The 23,469-nt window shown below is 41.5% G+C and overlaps 1 protein-coding gene across 2 annotated transcripts; it reads left to right on the forward strand.

The window, feature by feature from the left end:
- Positions 1-9,628, forward strand: LOC102921017 (olfactory receptor 1P1-like). 2 transcript variants are annotated; one of them, XM_076577761.1, is made up of 3 exons: positions 1-26; positions 4,115-4,431; positions 7,219-9,625. In XM_076577761.1, exon 3 carries the CDS (start codon positions 7,307-7,309, stop codon positions 8,258-8,260), a length of 954 nt encoding a protein of 317 aa, XP_076433876.1. In that variant the 5' UTR covers positions 1-26; positions 4,115-4,431; positions 7,219-7,306; the 3' UTR covers positions 8,261-9,625. The 2 variants fall into 2 exon arrangements, with proteins under 2 accessions (XP_076433876.1, XP_076433875.1); XM_076577760.1 differs by lacking the exon at positions 1-26 and adding an exon at positions 47-402 and having other exon boundaries at positions 6,643-9,628.
- The last annotated feature ends 13,841 nt before the right edge of the window (positions 9,629-23,469 follow it).

Consider the following 23,469-nt stretch of genomic DNA (forward strand, 5'->3'; position numbering starts at 1 on the left):
GGTCCTTCTGGGAAATCAATAGATGGGTAAGTCCTCTGACAGCCTGGGGCTGGAACTCTACATGTGGTATTATTGGGGTCCTGATGTTGAGGAACAGAGCTCACTCTGCAGTCCTGCTGCATGGGGTGTGTAGGGCTTCCCTGGGCACCAGAGGATGCTTCAGTATGTGATCTTGATAGACTCCACTTGAAAGAGAAACAGCCTCAGAGTCTCGGGGAACTTTTCATGTTACATCAATGATCACAGAGGACTGAAGAAATGGCCACAGGTCATTGCAGTGGTGACTGGGACACACACAGGCAGTATGGTGAGCTTATAAGCGGAGTGAGACACCATCCCTAAAGGACACCTGTTAACCAGCACAGAAATAGGCTTTCAGGTCCCGGAGAAAATGAAAATAAGGTTTGTATTTCATCTTTAAAGAGCAAGTAGAAGCTGACAGATATGATCTACAGACAGGGAAATCATAACCATGCCTTGGCAATTGCAATGCTTGGAAGGAAAGATGATATACATTTCAAATCTTTCCAACCAAAATGTGTAATTCTCATGAGAATCGATGCAGTCAACAAACACTTCAGTGTGTGTGTGTGGAAAACAAACTGCAGGGAGAGCAGATGGAGGAGCTCTGAGGGCTGATGTGGCCAGTGAAGGCTTTGAGACAAGGAGTGTGGAGTGAAGCAGAGCCATCCCTGAGGGCAGGAGGGCAGGCAGGTGAAAGAAGCCTTTCCCTTCACAAAGAGGAAATTCTGGTGCATCTTTAGGGTGGCTGTGAGTGTTGTGCTCTCATCCTAAAGCACACACTCAGAAAGGGGAGTATTCAAGAGGGACAGGGGAACATGTTTGCCTGATAAGTTTCTTCCTGTGGACTAGATCCTATATCCTAGGATCTGTATCAAGGCAAGCCTGTACTTGGCCCATTGAATACAGATGCAGACAGAAGAGAGGGTGACATTTCTTGGGCTCTCTAGCCAGTGGAGAGTCCCTCCTGGAACTCTCTCTAATGAAGTCAGGGTGACTGGCTGTTTGTTTCTGTTACTGTCATGTGTCACAGTTTCTGAGGGAGGAATGGAAGAGCAGAGCTGTGCATGCCCAATGCTCAGCTTCCTAGCTCGTATGCATAGTGAACATCTCTTTGCTCCTGACGTTACTGGCTCAGGCACTGCAGAATCACAGCGGTAGTGAAAGGGGTAGGGGCTGACCTTTCACGTGGTGGTGATGCTGGAGTTAGCAATTATAGTGACAAATTGTTGTGTTAAAATAGAGGCAGTGAAATTTAATGTCTGACTACCCAGTTATTTCCAGAAAGACTAATCTTCCTGGCTAAGAAATTAAAAACTACTTTATTTGACTAACAGAACAGACACACAAAGGGTTGGACTGTTTATGGAAAAGAAAAGGGGCGGGTCCCTAGGAGACCACCTAGACTGAGCTAGCCCTGCAAGACAATTAAAGAGCCATAGGGCAGGATCTGTTAGACCACCATGGAGAGAAAGACCCTGTCACTGAACCACAGCTACCATCAGGAAGCAATTTTGGTTCAAACATGGACTCTGAAAAGCTATTGTTCTGTCTAAAGCACGTCACACCACAGCACGCCATTTGGAATCAAAAAGAATAGAGATCACACATAGGTTCTGCTGTCCCCTCGTGTGTGTGACCTTGAGGCCACTCACAGACCTTACCTTCCTGGATCAGCACAGGATTACAGCAAGGTCCACAAGTCCCTCTGAGAGGATTTAAGATTTGGGAGTTTGGGCATCAGGGTCCATAAAGAACCGGCAGGATTCAGGTCGGCTGTTCCTTTTTTCTGTTCTACTCTAGCCTCAACGGGAGGCTCTGGCAGGAACACACTGCTTGATTTTCCTGGAAGTGTCCCCATCCACAGGGTGGGGTGGTCTCTTTGCTCCTGAACTCTCAAGTCTGACAGAGCCAGGCTTTCAGTCCTAGTCCAGGGGAGGAGCTGTCCTCTTAGGTGCCAGGCACCCTGGAAGTCTCTCCTTAGCTGCTCAGATGCTCGCTTGTCCTTTGCCAGCTCTGCCCTTGTCTGTTCCTGGTGGCACCAAGTGCACATTCCCTTGTACACAGATGAGTCAAAATGTTCTGGCTGCATTAGCATCCTGTGTTCTGGGGACATGCTTTATGTCCTCAACTACAGCATGCTACAAGTGCATATTGTGTTTCAGTCTGGATGAAGACACAGTTGTGAGCAAGAAACAGGACTTTTATCAAGAAAATAGAAGGCAACATAATTATCAAAACATGAGGTGAACAAGGACAACAACAATAGACATGCTAATGTAGACATGTGTGTGTGTCTGTGTTTAAATCTAGGAGACTTCAAACTGTGACAAAGAACTAAGACAGGCAGCTAAGGAATGCTGAGAGCAGGGGAAATTGTCTTCTCTAGGGAAGAGCACACCAATTGGTTATCCAATACCAGATGGTCAGTCCTGAAAACATGATTACAAAGAACACTATACAGACCTAGCAGGTTGTATTTTTGTGTTTAAGAATATATATATTACACATATGTATACATGTATATATTGTACATATGTATAGTTATCTATGTATGCATATATCTGTATATATGCATATATGTATAAATATGTATTTGTATATATATTCATGTAACAACAATTAATGTAAAAAAGAGGCCATGAATTTGAAAAAGAGCAAGGAGGGGTGTATAGCAGGCTTTGGAGGGAAGGGCAAAATGATTCAATTATATTATAATCTCAATAGATAAAAGAAATAATTAATTTTAGAAAGATATTAGAAGAAAGAAAACAAAACAACCTTAGTATATAGTGTCATGAATTGTCAAGTGAATAGTATAATGGAGAGTAACTGAGGTATAGTTGGCTCATTATTATTTGAAATTAGACTTAAAAATTAAGACAAGTGATTTAATTGCAATTGTATTATAATCATATTTTGATTTGAGGGAGATTATAGCTTTTATGATAATAACTTTTCTTAGCCTAGAACATAGAGCATTTCCCTCTTTCTTTTAAAATGAGGAGGATTTCTTTTTAATATAAAATTTTATGGTTTTCATTATTTAGCTCTTAGGCTTTACTTGTATTTATTCTTAGATATTTTATAGATTTTGTTCTTGACATTTTACTGCATTAATTTTTATAAAATTTCTATTTCTAGTTTTGGTAATCAAAATTGAGGAAATTGTTTGTATGTGTATATCTGTCCCTCATCTGGTGAACAATCTCCTTTCATAGATCCTTGCATAGCTCATAATACATATTGTCCTGAGTGAGTGTTACATTATTAGTCATCTGCTCCTACCTCACTGAGAAAGTCCTTATGATAGGGGAGGCTCAGCTTTGAGTTCACTTAAAAATGAGAGGGAAGAGTCAACTTGATATGGTCCAAGCAAAGATCCAAATTTTGGAGTTTGGGGAAAGTTTTACTGTGTGCATTAGGCAAGATCTCTGAGCAGCAGGTTTTTCACAAGCAAATGGAGATAAATGGTCAACAAGGCAAATCAGGTGAAAAACTCCTTACAGTTTCTCAGAATGTTCTCGAGAGATGCTTGCTAGTATTAATAGAGTTTGATGAATGAATATCTTTGACACTAAAAATTCAAGTATATATAACTATATGTCTTCTTTATCTTTAAAAATGCATAGAATCTAAAAAAGTGTTGATATTTATAAATGTAGGATCATTCTATCTTAGTAGAAATTGCTTCAGGTTCCAGCAAGTTACTTAGTTTCATCCCTCAGGATTTCTCAGATGCTTGAATTCGATGTTGGGATTTTATTTTTTATAACTGCAGCTGCTTTTCTCATTATTTTATTTTCTTTGACTTTGGCATCTGAATTTGTGGAGCATAGCTTAAGTTTTCATTTCACAAAATAGGTTTTTATTTCTGGAACACCCATTTAATGTTACCTGTATCTTATATAGGTTGTAATAACTTATATTTTTATGTTGAAATATGTTTTTAAAAAACAAGCTATAGTTGCTATGGCATTACACCCCTAAAAATTCAGTCTGTATCTTAAGAAGCCTCTTACTTATCTCCTCAATTTAATTAATAATAATTTTTATTCTGGTCTATGTCTGGTCCCTATTCAAATTTTTCTAGATATTCTGCAAACTTTCCCTTTCAAGCCATCTGCTCAAATGGAGCCCAGTCCAGGACCTTGCATTGCACATGGTTGCTAGGATTCCCATTGCAGACTTTAGTCTTTAGCAGCTCATTTTGAACAGCAAGGACTGGCTGAGGAGGGTACCACACCCTCCCTGCCCAGCATCAGCATCACCTTGGGCTTGTTGGAAGTGTGAGTCCTTAGGAAGCAGCCTGAGCTCTGATGCAGAACAGCACCGACTTCCACGCATTTGTGACATCTGCACTCTGGAGTCAGGGGCACTGCTGTTTCACCGTGGATTCCTGCACCAAGGGTAGGCATTTGGGTTGTTTTCAGCTTTCGTGGATAATGAGTAATGCTAAGAAATTTATGTCCAAGTTTTTCATTTTCTTTGGTGTAACTAGGCTAGATAGCCCTATGATTAGCCTTTTGAGAAATGTCAAATTGTTTTCCATATTGGTCACACTGTTTCACATTCCACCACCAGGGGCCTAGGGCCTCAGCATTTTCTCATCCTTGGTACAGTTGATGTTACCTGGTTTATTGACCTGATGACCTAGAGGATGGGAAGTGGCTTCTCACTGTGTTTGTTTCTCCCACTCTCCTTTTTGTTTGTCTTTGAAACAGTTTTGTTTGGTAGTTGTCCACAGAAAATATTTTCTATATAAAAACATTAGCACAGACAGTTATGCCTTCTAGGAAACAATTACATAGACTCAAAGAAAAATATATCTCATTATATGGTTTTAGTAAAGTTGCTTGGGAAAGTATATGCTGGAAAATACTTAAAATATATCACAGTTAGCTATTTTCTTCTTATCAAGTTATAACTGTTGCTTGTATATTACAGATACAATTTTAATAATTACTCCCCAAATGGAGCACATTGGCACATGCCTCTAGTCTCAGGATTCAGGAGGTGGAGGCAGAAGCATCAGTAGTTCTAGGTCATCCTTAGCTATGTGGAAAACTTGAGGACAGAACTCCTTCCCCCCCCAAAAAAAAAACCCTCCCACACTTTAAATCTTAGGATCATCCTTCAAAGCACAAATATTTTAATTTTTTAATTAAGTTTTAATTTAAATTAAATTACATTTAATTAAAATTAAATGTAATCTGATGGTGTTTTCTTTACTGACATGTTATTGTGTGACATGTATTTGGTGTCATATCTATGCAACCATTGATTAATTTGACAATTTAGACCTGTATTTTCTTCCAAGACTTTCACAGTTTTAGCTCTTATATTTTAGGTCTTTGTCTATTCTGAATTAATGCTGTGTATGATCTGAGATAGGGGTTCCAATTCGTTCCTTTGCATGTAGAAAAACTGTTGAATATAACTAAGAAATGCTTTTGTTAGTTTTCTGATATTGAGCTCCATTTCGACTTTAAATGAATTTTCTTCTTTCCTTCACTTGGCTGTTGTCCTGTGTAGTTTATGGTTTTGGGCAATTTTTGTTGTTTTTTGGGGGGGGGGGTGTTGTTTTTGTTTTTGTTTTTGTTTTTCGAGACAGAATTTCCCTGTGAAGCTTTGGATCCTGTCTTGGGACTCACTCTGTAGACCAGGCTGGCATTGAACACACAGAGATCTGCCTACCTCTGCCATCCGAGTGCTGGGATTAAAGGCATGTGTCACTACCACCCGTCTGATTTATTGTATCTTGTGAAGGTGTTTGAGGCAGTATATTCTCCTTTGCTATGCTAATAATATTCCATAGACTCTGGTGTGTGACATTATTATGATTCTTTTCTAAGCATTCAGCAATTTAGATAATTAAAATTATGTAATTTTATAATGGAACATAATTGTACATATTTATGGGTACTCTACAATAACCCAAAACAATGTAGAATAGTGATCTTTAGAGGGGAGGAAGAGTCCTGGAGGACATCTTAGGGAGGTAGTAACCAATGCATAGTTATTAAGGAGGAAGTGACAGTGTTATACAATACATTCAGTGATCCTGATTGGCAAAAATCTATCTCATATTTTATGGAATGCAAATTTTTTAAATAGCTTTTTTGTTACCAAAATTGTCTACTAAAGACATTGAACAATTTTCCCAGGTTGATGGGGCATTTTTATTTTCTAATTTTGTCACTGTCTTCTTTAAGTCCTGTAATTAATTTTTACTGAATTTTTGAGAGTTCATAGTTGAGTCATTATTAGTTTTGTGAGACTGGATTTAGTCTTATGCAGAATATATTTGGTAAGTTACAAAGGAAATTGGAAGAGAAGTGTGTTCATTGGTAGAACTGAAATAGACTGAACATGTACATATTCACATATGTTTTATTAACTTGTTTAGCATTTTATATCTTTCCATTTCCTTAAATGAGCTCTCACACAGCCCAAGCTGGACTCAAACTCACCATGTAGAAAAGGCTAGCCATTAACTGCTGATTGTTCTACCTCCATCTCCCATGATCTAAAATCACAAGAGCTAAAACCACAAATGCCTGCGCCAGTTTTGTGATTCTAGACAGCAGAGGTTTTGATCTTCCTTTGTCCACTTCGCAGAATCTCTGAAGAACAGTCTGGATATCACAGGCCTTTACTAAGTAATTTTCTTATTGATGAAACAAGATTTCTAGAATAATGGAAAACATGAACTGTTGTCTTCAAAATATTAAGTTTGAGACACGGATGGATCAGAACATTTCAGATAAAAACAGCTGCCCACAGATCCAAGAATGGTTGGATTGGGCATGGCAGGCTCAACCCAAATGGTCTAAGATTTCAAAGTAGATACTTTTGCCCATATCTTGAGACTGAAAACTGTCTGGGGCTAAGGATTATTACTGTGTTAATTATCTGGCACTGAAAAAGGTGCAGGGTTAGCATTCAGTGACTATAGAACACATGAAAGTGGGTGAACAAATCTTCATGGATCCTTAGAGCATAGCTAAGTAGAAATATAGTATAAGCAAAGAGACCTTGGCCAAGTGAAATGTAGAAAAGCATCTAAGAAGACTATTTTAATGGTCATCATTGAATCTTGCAGAAAGTTCTGGAAGAGCATCTTGGGCAGGCTGTATTAAGTGTCCTATGCATGGACCAGATGGTTACTATGCAAACACTGTCATTCTTCTCTAGAGCTCAGAGAAGGGTATGCTCAGCATTCATCTAGAGTGAAAAATCTCAGAAAGCAAGCTCAAGATTTTGCTCATTGACTTCTGTGCTCATGGCAAGAGAGAACCAGACCAGCACCTTTGAGTTCCTCCTCTGGGGTCTCTCAGAACAGCCACAGCAGCAGCGATTCCTCTTCCTGATCTTCCTGTGGATGTACCTGGTCACTGTGGCTGGGAATCTACTCATTGTCCTGGCCATTGTTACTGACACTCGACTCCACACTCCAATGTACTTTTTTCTTGCCAGCCTGTCCTGTGATGACGTCCTTTTCACCTCCACCACAGTACCCAAGGCTCTGGTGAACATCCACTCCCAGAGCAGGACCATCTCCTATGCAGGATGCCTGGCCCAGCTCTACTTCTTCTTGACTTTTGGAGACATGGACATCTTCCTCCTGGCTACAATGGCCTATGACCGATTTGTGGCCATTTGTCACCCTCTCCACTACACAATGATCATGAGCTTCAGGCGGTGCTCACTCTTGGTGGCAGCCTGCTGGACCCTTACAAATGTTGTCGCCATGACACACACCTTCCTCATATTCCGGCTCTCCTTCTGCTCCAAGAAGGTCATTCCAGACTTCTTCTGTGACCTGGGACCCCTGATGAAGATTGCTTGCTCAGAAACCCGTATCAATGAGCTTGTGCTTCTCTACCTGGGGGGTGCAGTCATCTTAATCCCCTTCTTGCTCATCCTTGTGTCTTACATCCGCATTGTGTCAGCAATCCTCAGGGTCCCTTCTGCCCAAGGGAGGCGCAAGGCCTTTTCTACCTGTGGGTCCCACCTTGCTGTGGTGGCCCTGTTCTTTGGGACAGTGATAAGGGCTTATCTGTGCCCCTCATCGTCTTCCTCCAACTCAGTGGTGGAGGACACAGCAGCTGCTGTCATGTACACAGTGGTGACCCCCCTACTGAATCCCTTCATTTACAGCTTGCGGAACAAAGACATGAAGGGAGCACTGGTCAGAATTCTCAGGGGCAAAGTCTCCTTCTCCTGGGGCCAGTGACTCCTGCAGAGAAACAGAAGGTGTCCTCATTCACTCTACTGAGGATCTTCCAGAAATTTCTACCTCAAGTGTCCCATTCTGAATCCTACATATGCTTTATCACAGCCCTGCTCATTGACTTCCCATCTCAAGTTTCTTAGATCTAAGGAAAGTAAAAATCTTTCCTTCATCTTTGATTTGTTATAAATTGCATCTTTGTTCTTTTATTTATAATTTCATTCACCAGAATGATGATTTAGTCAGTGTCAGACAGCAAGACAATTCTTTCTATGGGGACAATATTCTGGAGCTGAAAATTCTTATTTTTTTTTTGCCCCAAAGAAAATGTACTGTTTGGACAATATCATTCATGAGTACAATGCATTTTGATCATATCCGCTCTCCCTTCCCCCATCTAACTTTTCCCATGATCCCCCACTTTTCACTATCAAACTCATATCCCCTTCATATACTGTATGCTCCCCACACACGTACTCACATGTATCTATCTCCTACTGAGTCAAACTCGTGTTCTCCACATACACATGGGTGTAGCTTGAATAGTAGGCTATGGACAACCTGCCACAGAGCTTGTCATAAGAAAACTGCTCTCCCTGTTCAGCAGTTGGCTGCCTGTAGCTCCTAAACTGTGGGTGGGACCTGGTATGGTCTTCTGCGGGTCACTATAGCTGTTGAAGGTTAATGAATGTAACACACCTGTCAAGTCCAGATGATATTATTTTGCAGCAATCCTCCAGGTCCTCTGGCCTTACACTCTTTCCTCCCTTTCACTAAGATTCTTACCCTCTTGTCACCTTGTGTTTCATCATCATTAGAGACACATTGCTCCCGTTTGTGGTGACCCTGGTGTAAACAAACCCATTGCAGAGCCCGAGTGTGAAAGCATAGCTCACGTATTTATGCACAGCACAGAGCACTGACGGTAGTAATAAAAGCCTGGGTGGTGACTGGGTGTGTATTCACTATACCATTCGTCATCATTTCAGAATAAACTCCTTCCACGTGTAGAAGGTATGTGTTAAATAAATGTTCTTTGTTCTGCTACCAGCAGATTCATATCTTGCATTTACAAAGTCTCTGGCCTAATAAAGAGGATATTGAATGACTGACCTACACCATTTATGTTTATGTCAGGACACTGTCTGATGATCATTTTCAGAATCTGTCCTCAGTTTTTAAATATGTGTGACTGTCCTTTTTTGTAACTTTCCTCAATAAGAACTGTCATTTGCAGCATTCATAATTCTAAAAGTCTGTGTAGCCCTTTAAGACAGAGGGAAAGTGATATATTTAATTAAATTCATATAACTATATAAATTATGTACTAATATAAATTCATTAAAGCAAATAAATTAATTTAAAATCTATAAAAATTTTTATTGAAGAATTTTTTTATTCATTTTACATGCCAATCACAGATCCCCTCTCTTCCCTCCTCCTACCCCTCTTGCCTCTCCCCACAACTCAGCCCCCATTCCCTCCTCTAACAAGGCAAGGCCTCCCATAGTTAATCCGAAGAGCCTGGTACATTCAGTAGAGGCAGGTCCAAGGCCCTCCCCCTGTATCAAGACTGTGCAAGGCATCACACCATAGGTAATGGGCTCCAAAAAGCCCACTCATGCACCAGGGATGGATCCTGATCCTACTGCCAGGGGGCCCCTCAAACATATCAAGCTACACAACTGTCTTGCTTATGTAGAGGGCCTAGTCCAGTCCCATGGAGGCTCCACAGCTGTTGGTTTAAAGTTCATGGGTTCCCACTACTTTGGTTTGGTTGTCTCTGTAGGTTTCCCTATGATGATCTTGATGCCTCTTGCTCATAGAATCCCTCTTCTCTCTCTTTGAATGGACTCCTGGAGCTTGGCCAAGTGCGTGGCTGTGGATGTCTACATCCGCTTCCATCAGTTACTAGATGAAGGCTCTATGATGGCAGTTAAGATACTCACTGATCTGATTACTGGGGTAAGCCAGTTTAGGCACACTCTCCACTATTGCTGGGAACCTCCTCAGGACCCAGCCTCTCCCTATCCCCATGACATCTCCCTCTGTCATGGTATCTCCCTCACAGCTCCCCAACTCTGTCTCTGCTCCAGCTCATCCATCATGTTCTCTCATGTTCCCATCCTCCATTCTCCCCCTCTATACCCCCCTCACCCCCAGTTTACTCATGGAGATCTCCCCTATTTTCCCTTACCAGGGCAATCCAAGTGTCCCTCTTATGGTCCTTCTTGTTAGCTAGCTTCTCGGGAGCTGTGGATTATAGTCTGGTTATCCTATGATTTATATCTAGTATCCACTTATGAGTGAGTACTTACCATGTATGTCCTTCTGGGTTATCTCATTCAGGATGATATTTTCTAGTTCCATCCATTTGCCTGAAACTCTTATGATGCCATTGTTTTTTTACTCCGAGTAGTGCTCTAATGTATATTTGTACCACATTTTCTTTATCTATTCTTTAGTTGAGGGGCATCTAGGTTGTTTCTAGGTTCTGACTATATTATGAATAATGCTGCTATGAACATTATTGAGCATATGTCCTTGTGGTATGATTGAGCATTCCTTGGGTATATGCCCAAGAGAGGTATAGATAGATCTTGAGGAAGATTGATTCCCAATTTTCTGAGCAACTGCCATACTGATTTCCAAAGTGGCTGTACAAGTTTGCACTCCCACCAACAGTGAAGGAGTGTTCCCCTTGCTCCACATCCTCTCCAACATGAGCTGTTATCAGTGTTATTGATCTTAGCCATTCTGACAAAAGTAAGATGGTATCTCAGAGTCATTTTGATGTGCATTTTCTTGATGACTAAGGATGTTGAGAAATTCCTAAAATGTCTTTTGGCCATTTGAGATTCTTCTGTTGAGAATTCTCTGTTTAGCTCTGTAGCCCATTTTTTAATTGAGTTGTTCAGTATTTTGATGTCTAGTTTCTTGATATCTTTAGATTTAGTAATATTTTTAATTAAAAATAAAAATAAAGGTTTAAAATTAGAAACAAAACTTGATGGATGAGGTCATGGAGAATGGGTTAATGATGAAAATATTGGCAAGGAAAGGCCAATCTCAGATGGCAAAGACTTTTCAACTTGAATGGAGTAAGTATATTTTCCCTCTGAAAACAGAAAATTATAAAATAATTATTGCATTAAAGTTATGAACTATAAACATTTGTAGCTAATAAAGTAAAGCTTTCAATGGTACAAAAATTATCAATACCCTTGACAGTAAAAATATTCATGAATACTTTCAATGAGAAGATAAATAATATAATTTTAGTTAAATATCATGGGACATGTACTATATCTTAACTTTATTCCAGATTTTCTTTCTTATATTATAAATATCTTTTTTATTTACTGTTGAGGAGCTGTTGGCAGTTGATAAATACTGGAGGAAGGAGCGTGAGTGTTCTCAAATGATGTGGCCCCTGATAAGTTGTACATGAGTCAGCTGATAGTCCTCTGTCTACTGACATACTAGTACCACTCATGGACTTAATTGGGTCTTCATTTGGATTCTCATTTTGTGAAGCCTTGGCTGGCTGTACATATCATGGTTTATATATGCTTTTGTCACATACAACCCTTGAGACTCCAGTCACTGCCTGTGGTTGGTACAAATGTTGATGGATCACACAGCAGTTTTGCTTCCTTGAGCTGAGCAGCACTCAGGACCTCAGACGGGGTGAGGTGGTCAGTGGTAATGCCATGATCCAGGTGGTGACTCCAGAAAGCACACTCAAGAGAACCTCAGGAGGTGTACCATCTGCTGCTTTGAACAATGCTTGTAGCATGAATTCTAATTGGTCTTAATAATAATTAAAAAAAAACCCTGAGCCAGATATCAGGGCAAATGCTGAAACATCAGAGAGATAAAGGAGCAAGCCACAGCCACTGCTTACCTCTAGGAATCCTCAGACTGAAAGGGGGTGAGCTCCTGTTTCCTCCTGCCATATATTCCTCTCTCTGCCTAGCCATATCACTTCCTGTTTCCACATCCCTAGGACTGGGATTAAAGGCATATACCTCCCAAGTGCTGGGATCAAAGGTGTGTGCCTCCACCACTTGGCTATGTTTCTCTTTTAAACTGGATCAATCTTCTGTAGCCCAGGGTGGCCTGAACTCATGATCTTCCTGCTTCCTCCTCCCAAGTGCTGGGATTAAAGGTATGTGCCACTACTGCCTGGCCTCTATGTGTAACTAGTGGCTAGCTCCACACTCTGATCTCCAGGCAAGCTTTATTTGTTAGAATACAAACAAAATATCACCACAATCTTGTCTCTGTCACTCAGATCTAATTGTAGTTCCTGTTTCAGCCAACTTCTACCCTATAACATGGGGACTGCATCTGTTGCTAGTGTTAAAATGTATTCAGTCTTTCTCCTTCACAAATAGAGATAAAAATATATCCCATAATTCAGGGTTCCCTTGAAGGCTGTGGCAAGTGCAACCAAATAGGAAAATAGCCCCAGTACTGTAGACTGTTCCAAGGCTGTAACTGAGACTCATCACCCCTATTCCCAACTGCTCTTTCTAGATTCCTTCACTTAGGTTCACACTTCAGCATGTCAACTATAATGAGTACATTCAGCCATTCAGGGCCTGTGTACTTGGTAATTTGCATTTTTGTCTTAGAATGACTGAAATAATTAACATTCATTTTTGTTCATGGAAATACTAAGAGGTATTCAAGTAAATGTCCATGGATTTAGTTCATTGTATAGCATGTAGCAAGCATAAGTCTTCACAGAAATCAGTATCAAGTGCCCTAGTTAGAAAAGTGATATCCATCCTTTCTCATTGTCTACTGAAAAAGGAGCAAAGATTGCCTAAAAATAAATCATATTTCTATTTTAATAGGCTTGCTAAAGGGAGTTTTTATACCTCATCTGAAGCATTATGATGATGAAAACAGTATAGTATGATAAAAAGTTTTAATGTAGAATATAAAGAGTTTTAGTGGATAAAATGTAATACCTCATGTAACCATTTAAAGTTATTCAAAGCAATACACTTGAAAACACTATAGATAAACCAACTATTCAAGAAACTCACAAGCAGAAAGGGAAAACAAACCAGGGAATCAGACAAAACAAATACAAACAAATATTGAAATAGCAGGTTTACCTCTGAACATTTTTATAATCACATTAAACATGTCTGGTCTAAGTATACCACCTAAAAGTTATTGGTAGAGTAGATTAAAAATAAATATACCTGAGAGACCCAGACTTCAGCAAAATTGCAGCCATGGCAAAAAGACCTGAGCCTTATCAGGATGCCCACCCCTCAACTGCCCCTGACCTTTGCCCTATTTACAGAGAGAACCATGAACACACACACAAAGAGAGAGAGAGAAAGGCCAATCAGAAACAGACAAGCAACTCCAGATGTCCTTTGCTGAGACTAATTGTTGCAACTCCCTAGACCCAAAATAGCCAATCAGCTCAGTCCAGATACCCCTAACCAGGACTTGAGCCAGTTCCTAGTCTATAACTAGGCAGTTTTGGAATCCCCTAAGACTCCCTTGTCTAACCACTATAAAAGCTCCCACTCTGCTGCTCGAGGTCTCTCCTGCTCTGCTGCTGCATCAGATGGACAGAGAGGCCTGAGTTACCTTGTACTGAAGACTCTGTTTTTGCATTGATTTGGTCTTCTGGTGGTTTTTTAGGGGGGTCTGGACTTTGGGCACAACATTCCCAATAGGAGGCTCACTAAAAGAAGCACTCTTAAATATTTAAATTAAATGCCTTAGTCAGGTTGAAAGTAAAATGATGGAGAAAGACACACAAACATTACTGAAAAGAAGGAAATATGCCTCTTTATTGTGGCACTATTTATAGCAGTCAAGCTATGGAATCTGCCTGGCCTCCAAAAGATGAATGTATAAAGGAAATGTTGTCCTGATGCTATGCCTCTGTTTTCTCTGTATTCTCAGACAGCTACATGGTGCCAGAAACCAAATCTGGCTTAGCAAGAGATGAGAAAATGTTATTTCATATTTCTTCTTTGTGCAAATCTGCATTCTACTAGCCTTGTGAAGTGAGTCCCCACTGACTGGTGGGGCTCTGTGTCCCATTGCCATGGGCAAGGACAGGCTTCTCTCAGATGTCAACACAAGTTAAAACTCGTAAGTCTATGAGTAACATTTATCTACTCCCAGTCACTTCTCTTCAGTGTCTGAGAGGATACAATGACTAGAACAGAGAATTCCCTGCATCTTAGCAGCTCTAATAGTTCAGACTGAAAGCTTCATCATCCCCATGTTCTATCTCTTTGACAGGACTCATCTGATTGGCCCTCTCCTGGTATTTAACAGTGTTGATGTTTGTTGTTGAACAGTTTCCTCCAAGATTGAAACATCCCATCCTTGGGGGAGGGGGTGCACCTCCTCAAGAAGGAAAGTAAACAACTCAAAATAGCTTCAGGAAATCCCTGAAACTGACCAGAATCACTAGGCCCTTCCATGCCACACTAAACAATAGAAGCTCAGACAAGGGAAGCCAAGCTGCAAAGAAGACTCTCTGGCCAGACCAGCTTCCTAGAAGAAGCAGAAACCAGTCCAGCTGCCTGTAAGAGCTTTAGACCAACTGAGACACCTGGAAAGAATACTATCCAACCTGATGATCTGCTTGCAGGTTGTGCAGCGTGCTCCAGGTTCCCAGATTTTATGAGCTGTCACCCATGCTAGGGTGGGCTTTGGTGATGCAGCTGTCTGTGAGTCATTTCTGCTCCCATAGGTAACCCTTCAACCACATTACTGTAAGGAACCCCAGTAACTCATTGGCTCACCAAGTTGGACTTCAGTGTGTGGTGATATTGTGTTCCCCAAAATATTGTGCACCTTAATAAACTTATCTGGGGTCAGAGAACAGAACAGCCACTAGATATAGAGGCCAGAAAATGGTGGCACACATGCCTTTAATCCTAACATTCCAGAGGCAGAGATCCGCCCAGATCTCTGTGAGTTCAAGGCCACACTGGAAACAGCCAGGCGTGGTAACAAGAGCCTTTAATCCCAGGAAGTGATGGCAGAAAGCAGGAAGGTATTTAAGGCGTGAGGACAAGGAACTAGAGTTGGTTAAGCTTTCAGGCTGTGAGTAGCAGTTCAGCTGACATTCATTCTGGATGAGGACTGAGAAGCTTCCAGTCTGAGGACACAGGATCAGCTGAGGAACTGGCAAGGTGAGGAAGCTGTGGCTTGTTCTGCTTCTCTGATCTTCCAGCGTTGACCCCAATACCTGGCTTCAGGTTTGTTTTTATTAATAAGAACTTTTAAGATTCATGTTACATTAGTAGTATCTGTACTTTGGTCTGTCCTGGGCTCCTTATCTGGAATGAGTAGACATGGGGTGAGGATATGTGTGTGTTGCATCTCCCAGGAAAAGTCTTGTCACACAATGCTGGTTCCCTGGATTTATTCATTCATTTTGGCCTGGTATGCTCATTCCACCATTTAATTTCCATTTATTGAAGGAAAAACAATAAAAGTAGAATTGATACTAGGTTGCATATGAAATAATGAAAGGTTGTAAAGGGAGCAGAAAATGCAGAGGCTAGATGAAGAAGACACCCTGGTAAAACTTTGATAAAGACCACTGTCTTTTATGGGAAGCTTTCCTGATATTTTTGGGGAGTCCTGGTTTTGCTTTTGCTCCTGAAACACACTCCACTGTAGCACGAATCTAATAAAAGGCTTCATTAATAAAAAACAAACCCAAAGCCAGGTATTGGGGTGAATGCTGAAAGATCAGAGAAACAGAACAAGCCACATCCAACCTCACCTTGCCAACTTCTCAGCCAATCCTGTTTCTTCAGATTGAAAGCCTCTGAGTCCTCATCCAGAATGAATCTCAGCTGAACTGCTACTAAAAGCTTAAAAAGGCTCTAGTTCCTGGTCCTCATGCCTTATATACCTTTCTGATTCCTGCCATCATTTTCTAGTAAAAGGGAAAAATCAGTAGCCATCTTGAGAGTCACTTCCTCCTCCCTTCCTCCAAAGGTAAGTGCTGACTAACAGTTTTAGAAGTGACCAGAAGTTGAACTTATAAGGCTGGGACAATAAATCTATGTATCCTAGACTTGGCAAAACAAGATATGGGGAGTAATGGGCTCAACTGACCAGAAGTTGACATTTCACAGCAGCTGGTTCAATGCACAGTCTAGATGGATATGCTTACAGGTCCTTCCTCAGCTCTTGTAAAACAGAGAAGGGACCCAGAGTCCGGACCACCAAAGACCACCAAGAGACCAAATCCAGTGCAAAAACAGAGTCTTTATTGTGAATTAACTTGGGCCTCTCCCTTCATCTGATGCAGCAGCAGAGCAGGAGAGTCCCTGAGTAGCAATGGGGCAGGGTTTTTATAGGGAGTAAAGCAAGGAGAGCCTGGGGGTCTATGGACGGCATAGGAACAGATTCAGAATTGGTGGGCCTCTCCACCAGAGGTACTGTCCTTAGCTTAATGGGTCAGTTGCAGCTACAGGAAAGTTATTATCTCTTGCAATGGTTGCTATAGTTACTACATTTTTATCTTTATCAGGAGCCTGCTAATTGTAACTTTTAATTGGCTTCTTTTACCATATGGGGACATCTGGTGGTTTATTTTTGTTTGTTTGTTTTTTAGTAACTAAAAATAGGCCCAAAGTTGGAGGCTTAAGGGCACATCTTGCTGAGCCAGGGGCCTACATCCTGTTGAGTCTTTTCCACAGCCTGTCATGACTGTGGAATGGCCAAGGCAGAGGTTGGGCAAGGGCCTGGGTCTCTCATCTTGGTCTTCTCCTCTTTTCTTCTTTACAAAATATGAAGGCCACCATCCCTTCCAGGCTATCCAGAGCTTATCCAGAGGTCTCTCCCTTTGTTCACAGGGAATGTAATAATTCAAGTTACCTAGGTCAGTTGTTTTTTTTTCCAAGGTCCAGTTTACTAAAATCTCTACCACTTATTACCTATGTTTACTGATATCTGGCTTCAACCAGACCCTTAGGAAGTATGTCCAGTCTGATAGTCAATCAGGGTCCTACTTGGCCACAAGCTGGAACTGTTCTTGCTATTTTTCAGTCAGACAGACCTCTGACACAGCAGACAGACCCCTGACACCACAACCACAGTTGTTGAACAGATGTCATGAACCAATCATAAAATGATTCCTACAGTCAGGGTCTGTAGCCAATCTCTTCAAAATACACTTAACCAGAGGTGGAATTCCCCTAAGTGGGCTTAAAAGGGGCTGCCTTACCCTCCCCCAGGGTCAAAACCAGCATGCCCCTTTGGCAGGCCCCAGAATGCTGCTTTCTCTCAAGAATAAAACTGCTTTCTACAATTGTGTATCAGATGTCTTCTGGTCATTTGGAGCTATTTAAGGACCCTACAGTGACTACATGTCCAGAAGTTTCAAATAGGTAGTGTGCATCTCATTGGAACCCTTCTGTAAGAGGCAATGTCCAAGCAGAAGCTATCATAGCAACCAGTGCCCCATGGCCAGTGAAAGGCTACTTTAGCAACCAGCCTTCCAATTAAGGCTTGTAGTATAGACAGCACATAGGAAAGATTTGAATGCAGTCATCTCCAAAATGTTCTCAAAACTCCAGTGACACATGATTTAAGAGAAGGCAGAAATATCCTTAGGTCTTAATAAAACAAAGTGGCTACTTGAATGATTTTCAAACTGACACCTGAGAGCCAACAACAGCCCCTTACGTGTGGTGGTGAACAGTTAACTTCTTCAGTTTCCATTGGCTTCCCTTTGGTTTCCTCTCTTCTTTCCTATTCTTATGTCCTCTCAGATTCATTTCAGCATTCGGTCATGACCTCAGGTTTCCTACCTTCTTCTTTATACTGTTTCATTGGTCCCAATGGCTTCTCCCAACTCTGCATATCCACACAATCTAACACTTGACACAAGAAGGAATCCCTTCTTGAAACCTTCCCATCTGAACAGCTTACCTCTGCTGCCAACCTCTCCTAAATGCCCATTACACAGAACTGCTTGGAGCTTGTTCCTTCTAGCTGAGTTGAGGACAGAACACGCTTCATTGATCCTTCAACAAGCAAGCTTGTGGTTAAAGCATGCATCGGGTTCTTAAGAAAGAGAAAGCATCAGTGTGAGCTAGGCAGGCCCTGGAAGACTTTCTGAGCACACTGAAACTTGGACTTTCTGAGCACACTGAAACTTGGACTAGACTCCTGTGAATTCCATGACTTAAGGGAGATGGAGGATGAGTTCCAGGGACAGGGTGGTTGCAGGGGCTCCTTTATGTTCGTGAGACCATTTGGTCTGTAGCAATCCACATGCCAACAAACTCCACAGACTGCCTCCAGACAAAGTCTATATTGGGAAAGTCTCTCCTTACAGATAATGTAGAAAAGTAACAAGATGGTTCCTGCCACACTGAAAACATGCAGCTTACAGAATGCCACTGGGATTCTGAAATGACTTTTGATTCCCCTGAGCTGCCTTCAGAGTATTGCAGAGTCATCCGAGCCCCACTAGGAGCCCTCCTGTGACGCTCCTCTGAGCAGTGACAGTTCCCTCTTGGAACTCCCAGTGATGAAAGTCCTTTCTTACTCTCACGGTGAAAAGTTCGACAAGGGACGCTTTCAGGATGCCTGGTGTCGGAAGTAGGACTGGGCAGTGGGCTAGCCTCAGCAAATCTCCTCATGCTCTTCAACACCACAGAGAATAGGTTTCAATAGAAAGAAGAGTCATGGGAAAGGGGACCGGGAAAGGAGCCAGGGTCGCTGAGCCACTGTCCTGCCTCTTCCCTTAAGTGGATTTTCCCTTTCAGGGGCGTTGCTGCACCATGTATGATGCCAAGTTTGAGGTGATGTGAACAGAAGTCCCTTCTCTGTTTTATAAGAGCTGAGGAAGGGCCTGTAAGCATATCCATCTAGTCTGTGCATTGAACCAGTTGCTGTGAAATGGCACACAAGAGGCCTTGGAGCATTTGAGACAAGGAGACATGCCATGTGGGCAGCATCCAAGGGGGCATGGCAGAAAGTTATTCACACCATGCAGGCACAGCATCCACATGGAAAGGTTTATTATTAAAGGGGAAGGGGAGAGGGAAGAGAAAGAAAGAGGGAGGAAGAGAAAGAGAGAGAAGGAGAGAAAGGAAAGCAGAGATGTACACAGCCTCTTGAAGAGAGAGGGGGAGAGGCAGAAGAAGGGGGAGGGGTTTTTTTCTCCTAAAAGGAGGCTTAACATAAGATGACATCAGGGCACTGTACAGGTCCTAACATCAGTGAGGCTTCACCAAAAAGACGGAGGAGCTGCACATACTGGAGAGTGGGGTATTAGGCTGGATGACTGAGGTATAAGTGAAGAAGAAGCAAGCTGATACCTCCTTTGTCAAGGCAATGTCATGTCTGGGGACTCAGAAGTTGGCCCTCCAATAGACCTAAAAGGATTAGGGGAGAGATGTAAAAAGAAACATCTCAACCCTTAACATAGCCACGATGTCTCGTACTCTCTGCCATTTAGGTTTTCTCATGCAGATTGAGTTAGGGCAGATGATTCCAGTCCAACTGAACATTGATGCCACTGAGGCCCAGATAATGTGACTATGTCTTTATTGATTACCCTGGAAGCAAGAGGTAGAGTTGGGGACTAGAAGGAGCCTTCCCAAGGAGATGTCCTCTTTCCCAGATGTCAGCCCAGGGCCTTTGAGCAGGGAGGCACCCACATTCACACTTAACTTGAACCTGAGAGCAAGAAGAGGTTCTGGGAGGGAGGCAGGAGTAGAGAGAAGGCTTCTTCAATCTCAGCTCTCTATGAGTCCATAAGAATGTAGTGCTTTCCCCAGGGAGCTCATTAGAGCAGACTACTGGGAGGGCGGTGTGGGGTCTGAACATGATTCTGGAAGTGGTGGGTTGTCCTGGAAGAAGTAGCATGGATCAACAGGAGGGGAATGTGTTGATGATTCAGGGAGGGATAAAGTTCATACATCAGAGATAGAAGATTTGGGTTTCCCATTCTGTGTGGTCCAGCAATAACCTGTCTAACAGCTCCGAAATCATTAGTGTAGAAGAAAAGGCAACATGCTGAGGGAAGTTGTTGGGAATGAGGGTTGTGGGATGTGGCAGCAATTCAAAGACTGTCAGGAGCCAAAAAAAAAAAACCACAGGAGACATGGATAGTTTCTCCCCTAGAGCCTCCAGGAAGAAATGTCCTACTAATGCCTTTACACTAGTTTTATTGGACTTGTTCCAGACTTTTGGCCTCTAGAAAGATGACATTATAGACTTCTGTGGTTTTAAGACATTCAGTTTATAGAAACGTGTTTCAGTAGCAATAAGGAGTTGACTCAGTATTTAGACATCTTGTCCAGACTTGAGAATTCCTCCAGTTCCTGGAGAAAATGTGAGCACAAGTTCTGACCAAGGAGTGGGGCTAGATGTCATGAGACAGAGAGATTTATATGATATGGGAGAACTTTCCCCACTGCAGAACTGGATCTCCTTGCAAAGATGCTTGGAGTTGGTCCTAATGAACCACTGAGATGTGTGTAGAAGCTCAGGCAGAATGATGATAGACACATTAGAGGAGCACCCAGGAAGGGACCAGAAGGATCATTGCCTAAGTTTCCTGGGAAGCTCCAGAGGACATTCCTGTAATGAAGAAACAGGCTGAAGGAAATGGAAACAGACTCTTCGAGAAGCTCAAAGTTGTGGCCTTGTAGCTTTAATTTGCTTTCCTCTGAAGGCTGATGATGTTGCATATCTATCCTGCATATACATATCTATCCTGCATTTGTTTGTCTTCCTTTGGAAAGTATCTATCTATTGGCCTCTTTTGTCTATCTGAACATCATCTTTTTGCTTCTGTTAGAATTTAAGAAGTACAAAGTTTCCCTCTGGCATCTCTGAGTTGTGGAATTCCTACAGGGTTTGTTTCCTTTCCTAGTACATGTTGGTTGTCAGGCAAATGTACCTGACAAAAGTCTCTCTTCAATGACAGCTCTGATCTTATACAGTATTTTGCCTTTTGTTGTTTATCACACACATTTTTGGGGTGACAAACATACATTTTATTGCGATGGGACACTTGTAATCAGTTGAGATAAAAGTTAACTACACACAAAAATAATCTCTAAATACATCAAATTCTTGGCTTGAGGGGAAACAAGGAAGTCGTAAGAGATACTACAGACAGATACAACACTGATACAATGTTGAAATGGAAAATTCCTTTTATTATGAGCTTGACACACAACAAAGATGATAAATTTAATGAAAATGTAAACCTCATTCTAGGCAGTGGAGGCTCTAAAAGACAAAGACAGATGGGACTGGGGAATCATGTGTGTAGAGTACATAGTAAATGTGCCGTCTTGGAACATTAACAGTATCTTCCAATCACGGCAAATGTTATACAGTGTATATGGGTATTAAAGCATATTAGCCTGTGTATATGTACAATTTTCACTTACCAGATAAGTTTCATTTAATTAATAATGAAGGAAGTAAATTTTAAAAGGCAATCAAACTAATCAAAGGAGCAAACACCCCACTCCCCAAAACCCTGATATCAAGTGCAAGGGAACCCCAATTCCCCAAAAGGCAGTAGATAGCCCCAAAATATCATTCTTGATTCAGCTCAAGCTAGACTATACAAGCAGCATTCCTCAAGAGCCTGTGAAATGGGTTTCTGCTTGCCAGACAGGACCTTTTCCCTTACATGTCAAAGTCCATGCTAGTTCCAGACACCATTGGTTCCTATTCACATGTACCTGTTATGCATTCAAAGTCCACACTGTCATCCTGGCCCTTCTCACCTCTTCCTCTACCATAAACTCCCAGGCTACTCCAGTTCACAGGCTTCCCTACCCTTAGCTACTTGTCCTCCTTATAACCTACATGGTTTTTCCATGCCCCCCTTCTCAAGACATGTCCATGTTCAAGATATTTTTTGTTTGTTTGTTTTTGTTTTTGTTATTTGATACAAGGTTTCTCTGTGTAGTTTTGGTGCCTCTCTTGGATCTCACTCTGTAGACAAGGCTGGCCTCGAACTCATAGACATCTGCCTGGCTATGCTTCCCAAGTGCTGGAATTAAAGGCGTGCGCCACCACCACTCAGCTTCATGCTGCTTCTTTTTCTCTCTGCTCTGGACTCTTCCAGATGCCTCTGGCTGCTCTCTCTAACCTACAATAAACCCCTCCCCCTAACCATAGAGAGGTCAATTTGATTATTTCTTTACTGTGCCTCACTTACACCAGAACAGGCAGTTTGCTGAAAGGAAATGAAAATAACAAATATATCAATATCTATCCCTCCATCTATTATAGATAACTAGTCACATTAATAAAGGAATTCAACTTAATGAACACCACAATGCTGTATTTAATTGTTATAGACAAAAAAAGATACAGTTATAATACCCAGTGATATCAAAGATGTGCAGTAACAAGCATTCTCACACACTGCCAATAAAAATGTAAAATGCTGCACATTTTTTGGTAAAAAGAAAAACAGAATACTTACCAAAGTTTAAATTTGTCTTTGTATTTCCTTTAGCACACATGCACCCACACTTACATGTCAATTGTAGGAATGTAACCAGTGGGGCAATTGCATATGTATGGAAACACAGATAAATATTAATTTCTGAATTATTAACACTTACAAAAGCAAATAATATAAACAAGTTGATGAAGTAGACCACTGTTAATACATAAAGTAGAGTATTTTATAGCTATTAAAGTGGATATAATATGCTTGTAGATTGATTTACATAGTTATATAATATAAAAGATGAAAGTTAGTTGCAAAGCAATGTGGTGTTTTGAATGTGAGTGTGAGTGAGTGTGTGGGCCACTGTAGTGGCCCTGGTGTTGAAAGGCAATGGTGACATTCTGCACCATTTGGGCATTTACAATGTCACGTGTTTCAGGGCTAATGACAACTTTAAATTGTGAAGAGATTTCTAGTTTGGAATAAAAATACACAGGACATCGATTTCAAAAGAAAAGGAAGCTTCCAAATTGTTCAAGAAACCCTGTGATATTTTTGGGTAAACAGAAAAGTGGGGTCACTGCCCAAAGTGCTTCTTTGTGATACTGATGTCCGTTGCTCTGTTTCAATTAGTGAAGGTTCCATGCAAATCACTGGGCTAGTCACCCCTTGAAGCAAGGTGTGGATGGCCAGGCGATGGGAAAGCCTGAGGCTCTGAGGTCTTGGAGTCAAAGAAGCTGTGTTTTGCTGCAGTTTT

This window comes from Peromyscus maniculatus, chromosome 8, assembly GCF_049852395.1.
Source record: "Peromyscus maniculatus bairdii isolate BWxNUB_F1_BW_parent chromosome 8, HU_Pman_BW_mat_3.1, whole genome shotgun sequence".
NCBI lineage: Eukaryota > Metazoa > Chordata > Mammalia > Rodentia > Cricetidae > Peromyscus > Peromyscus maniculatus.

What these genes read in the sequence shown, in the direction of transcription:
- LOC102921017 (XM_076577761.1), top strand. Translation starts at nt 7,307, where the DNA reads ATGGCAAGAGAGAACCAGACCAGCACCTTTGAGTTCCTCCTCTGGGGT.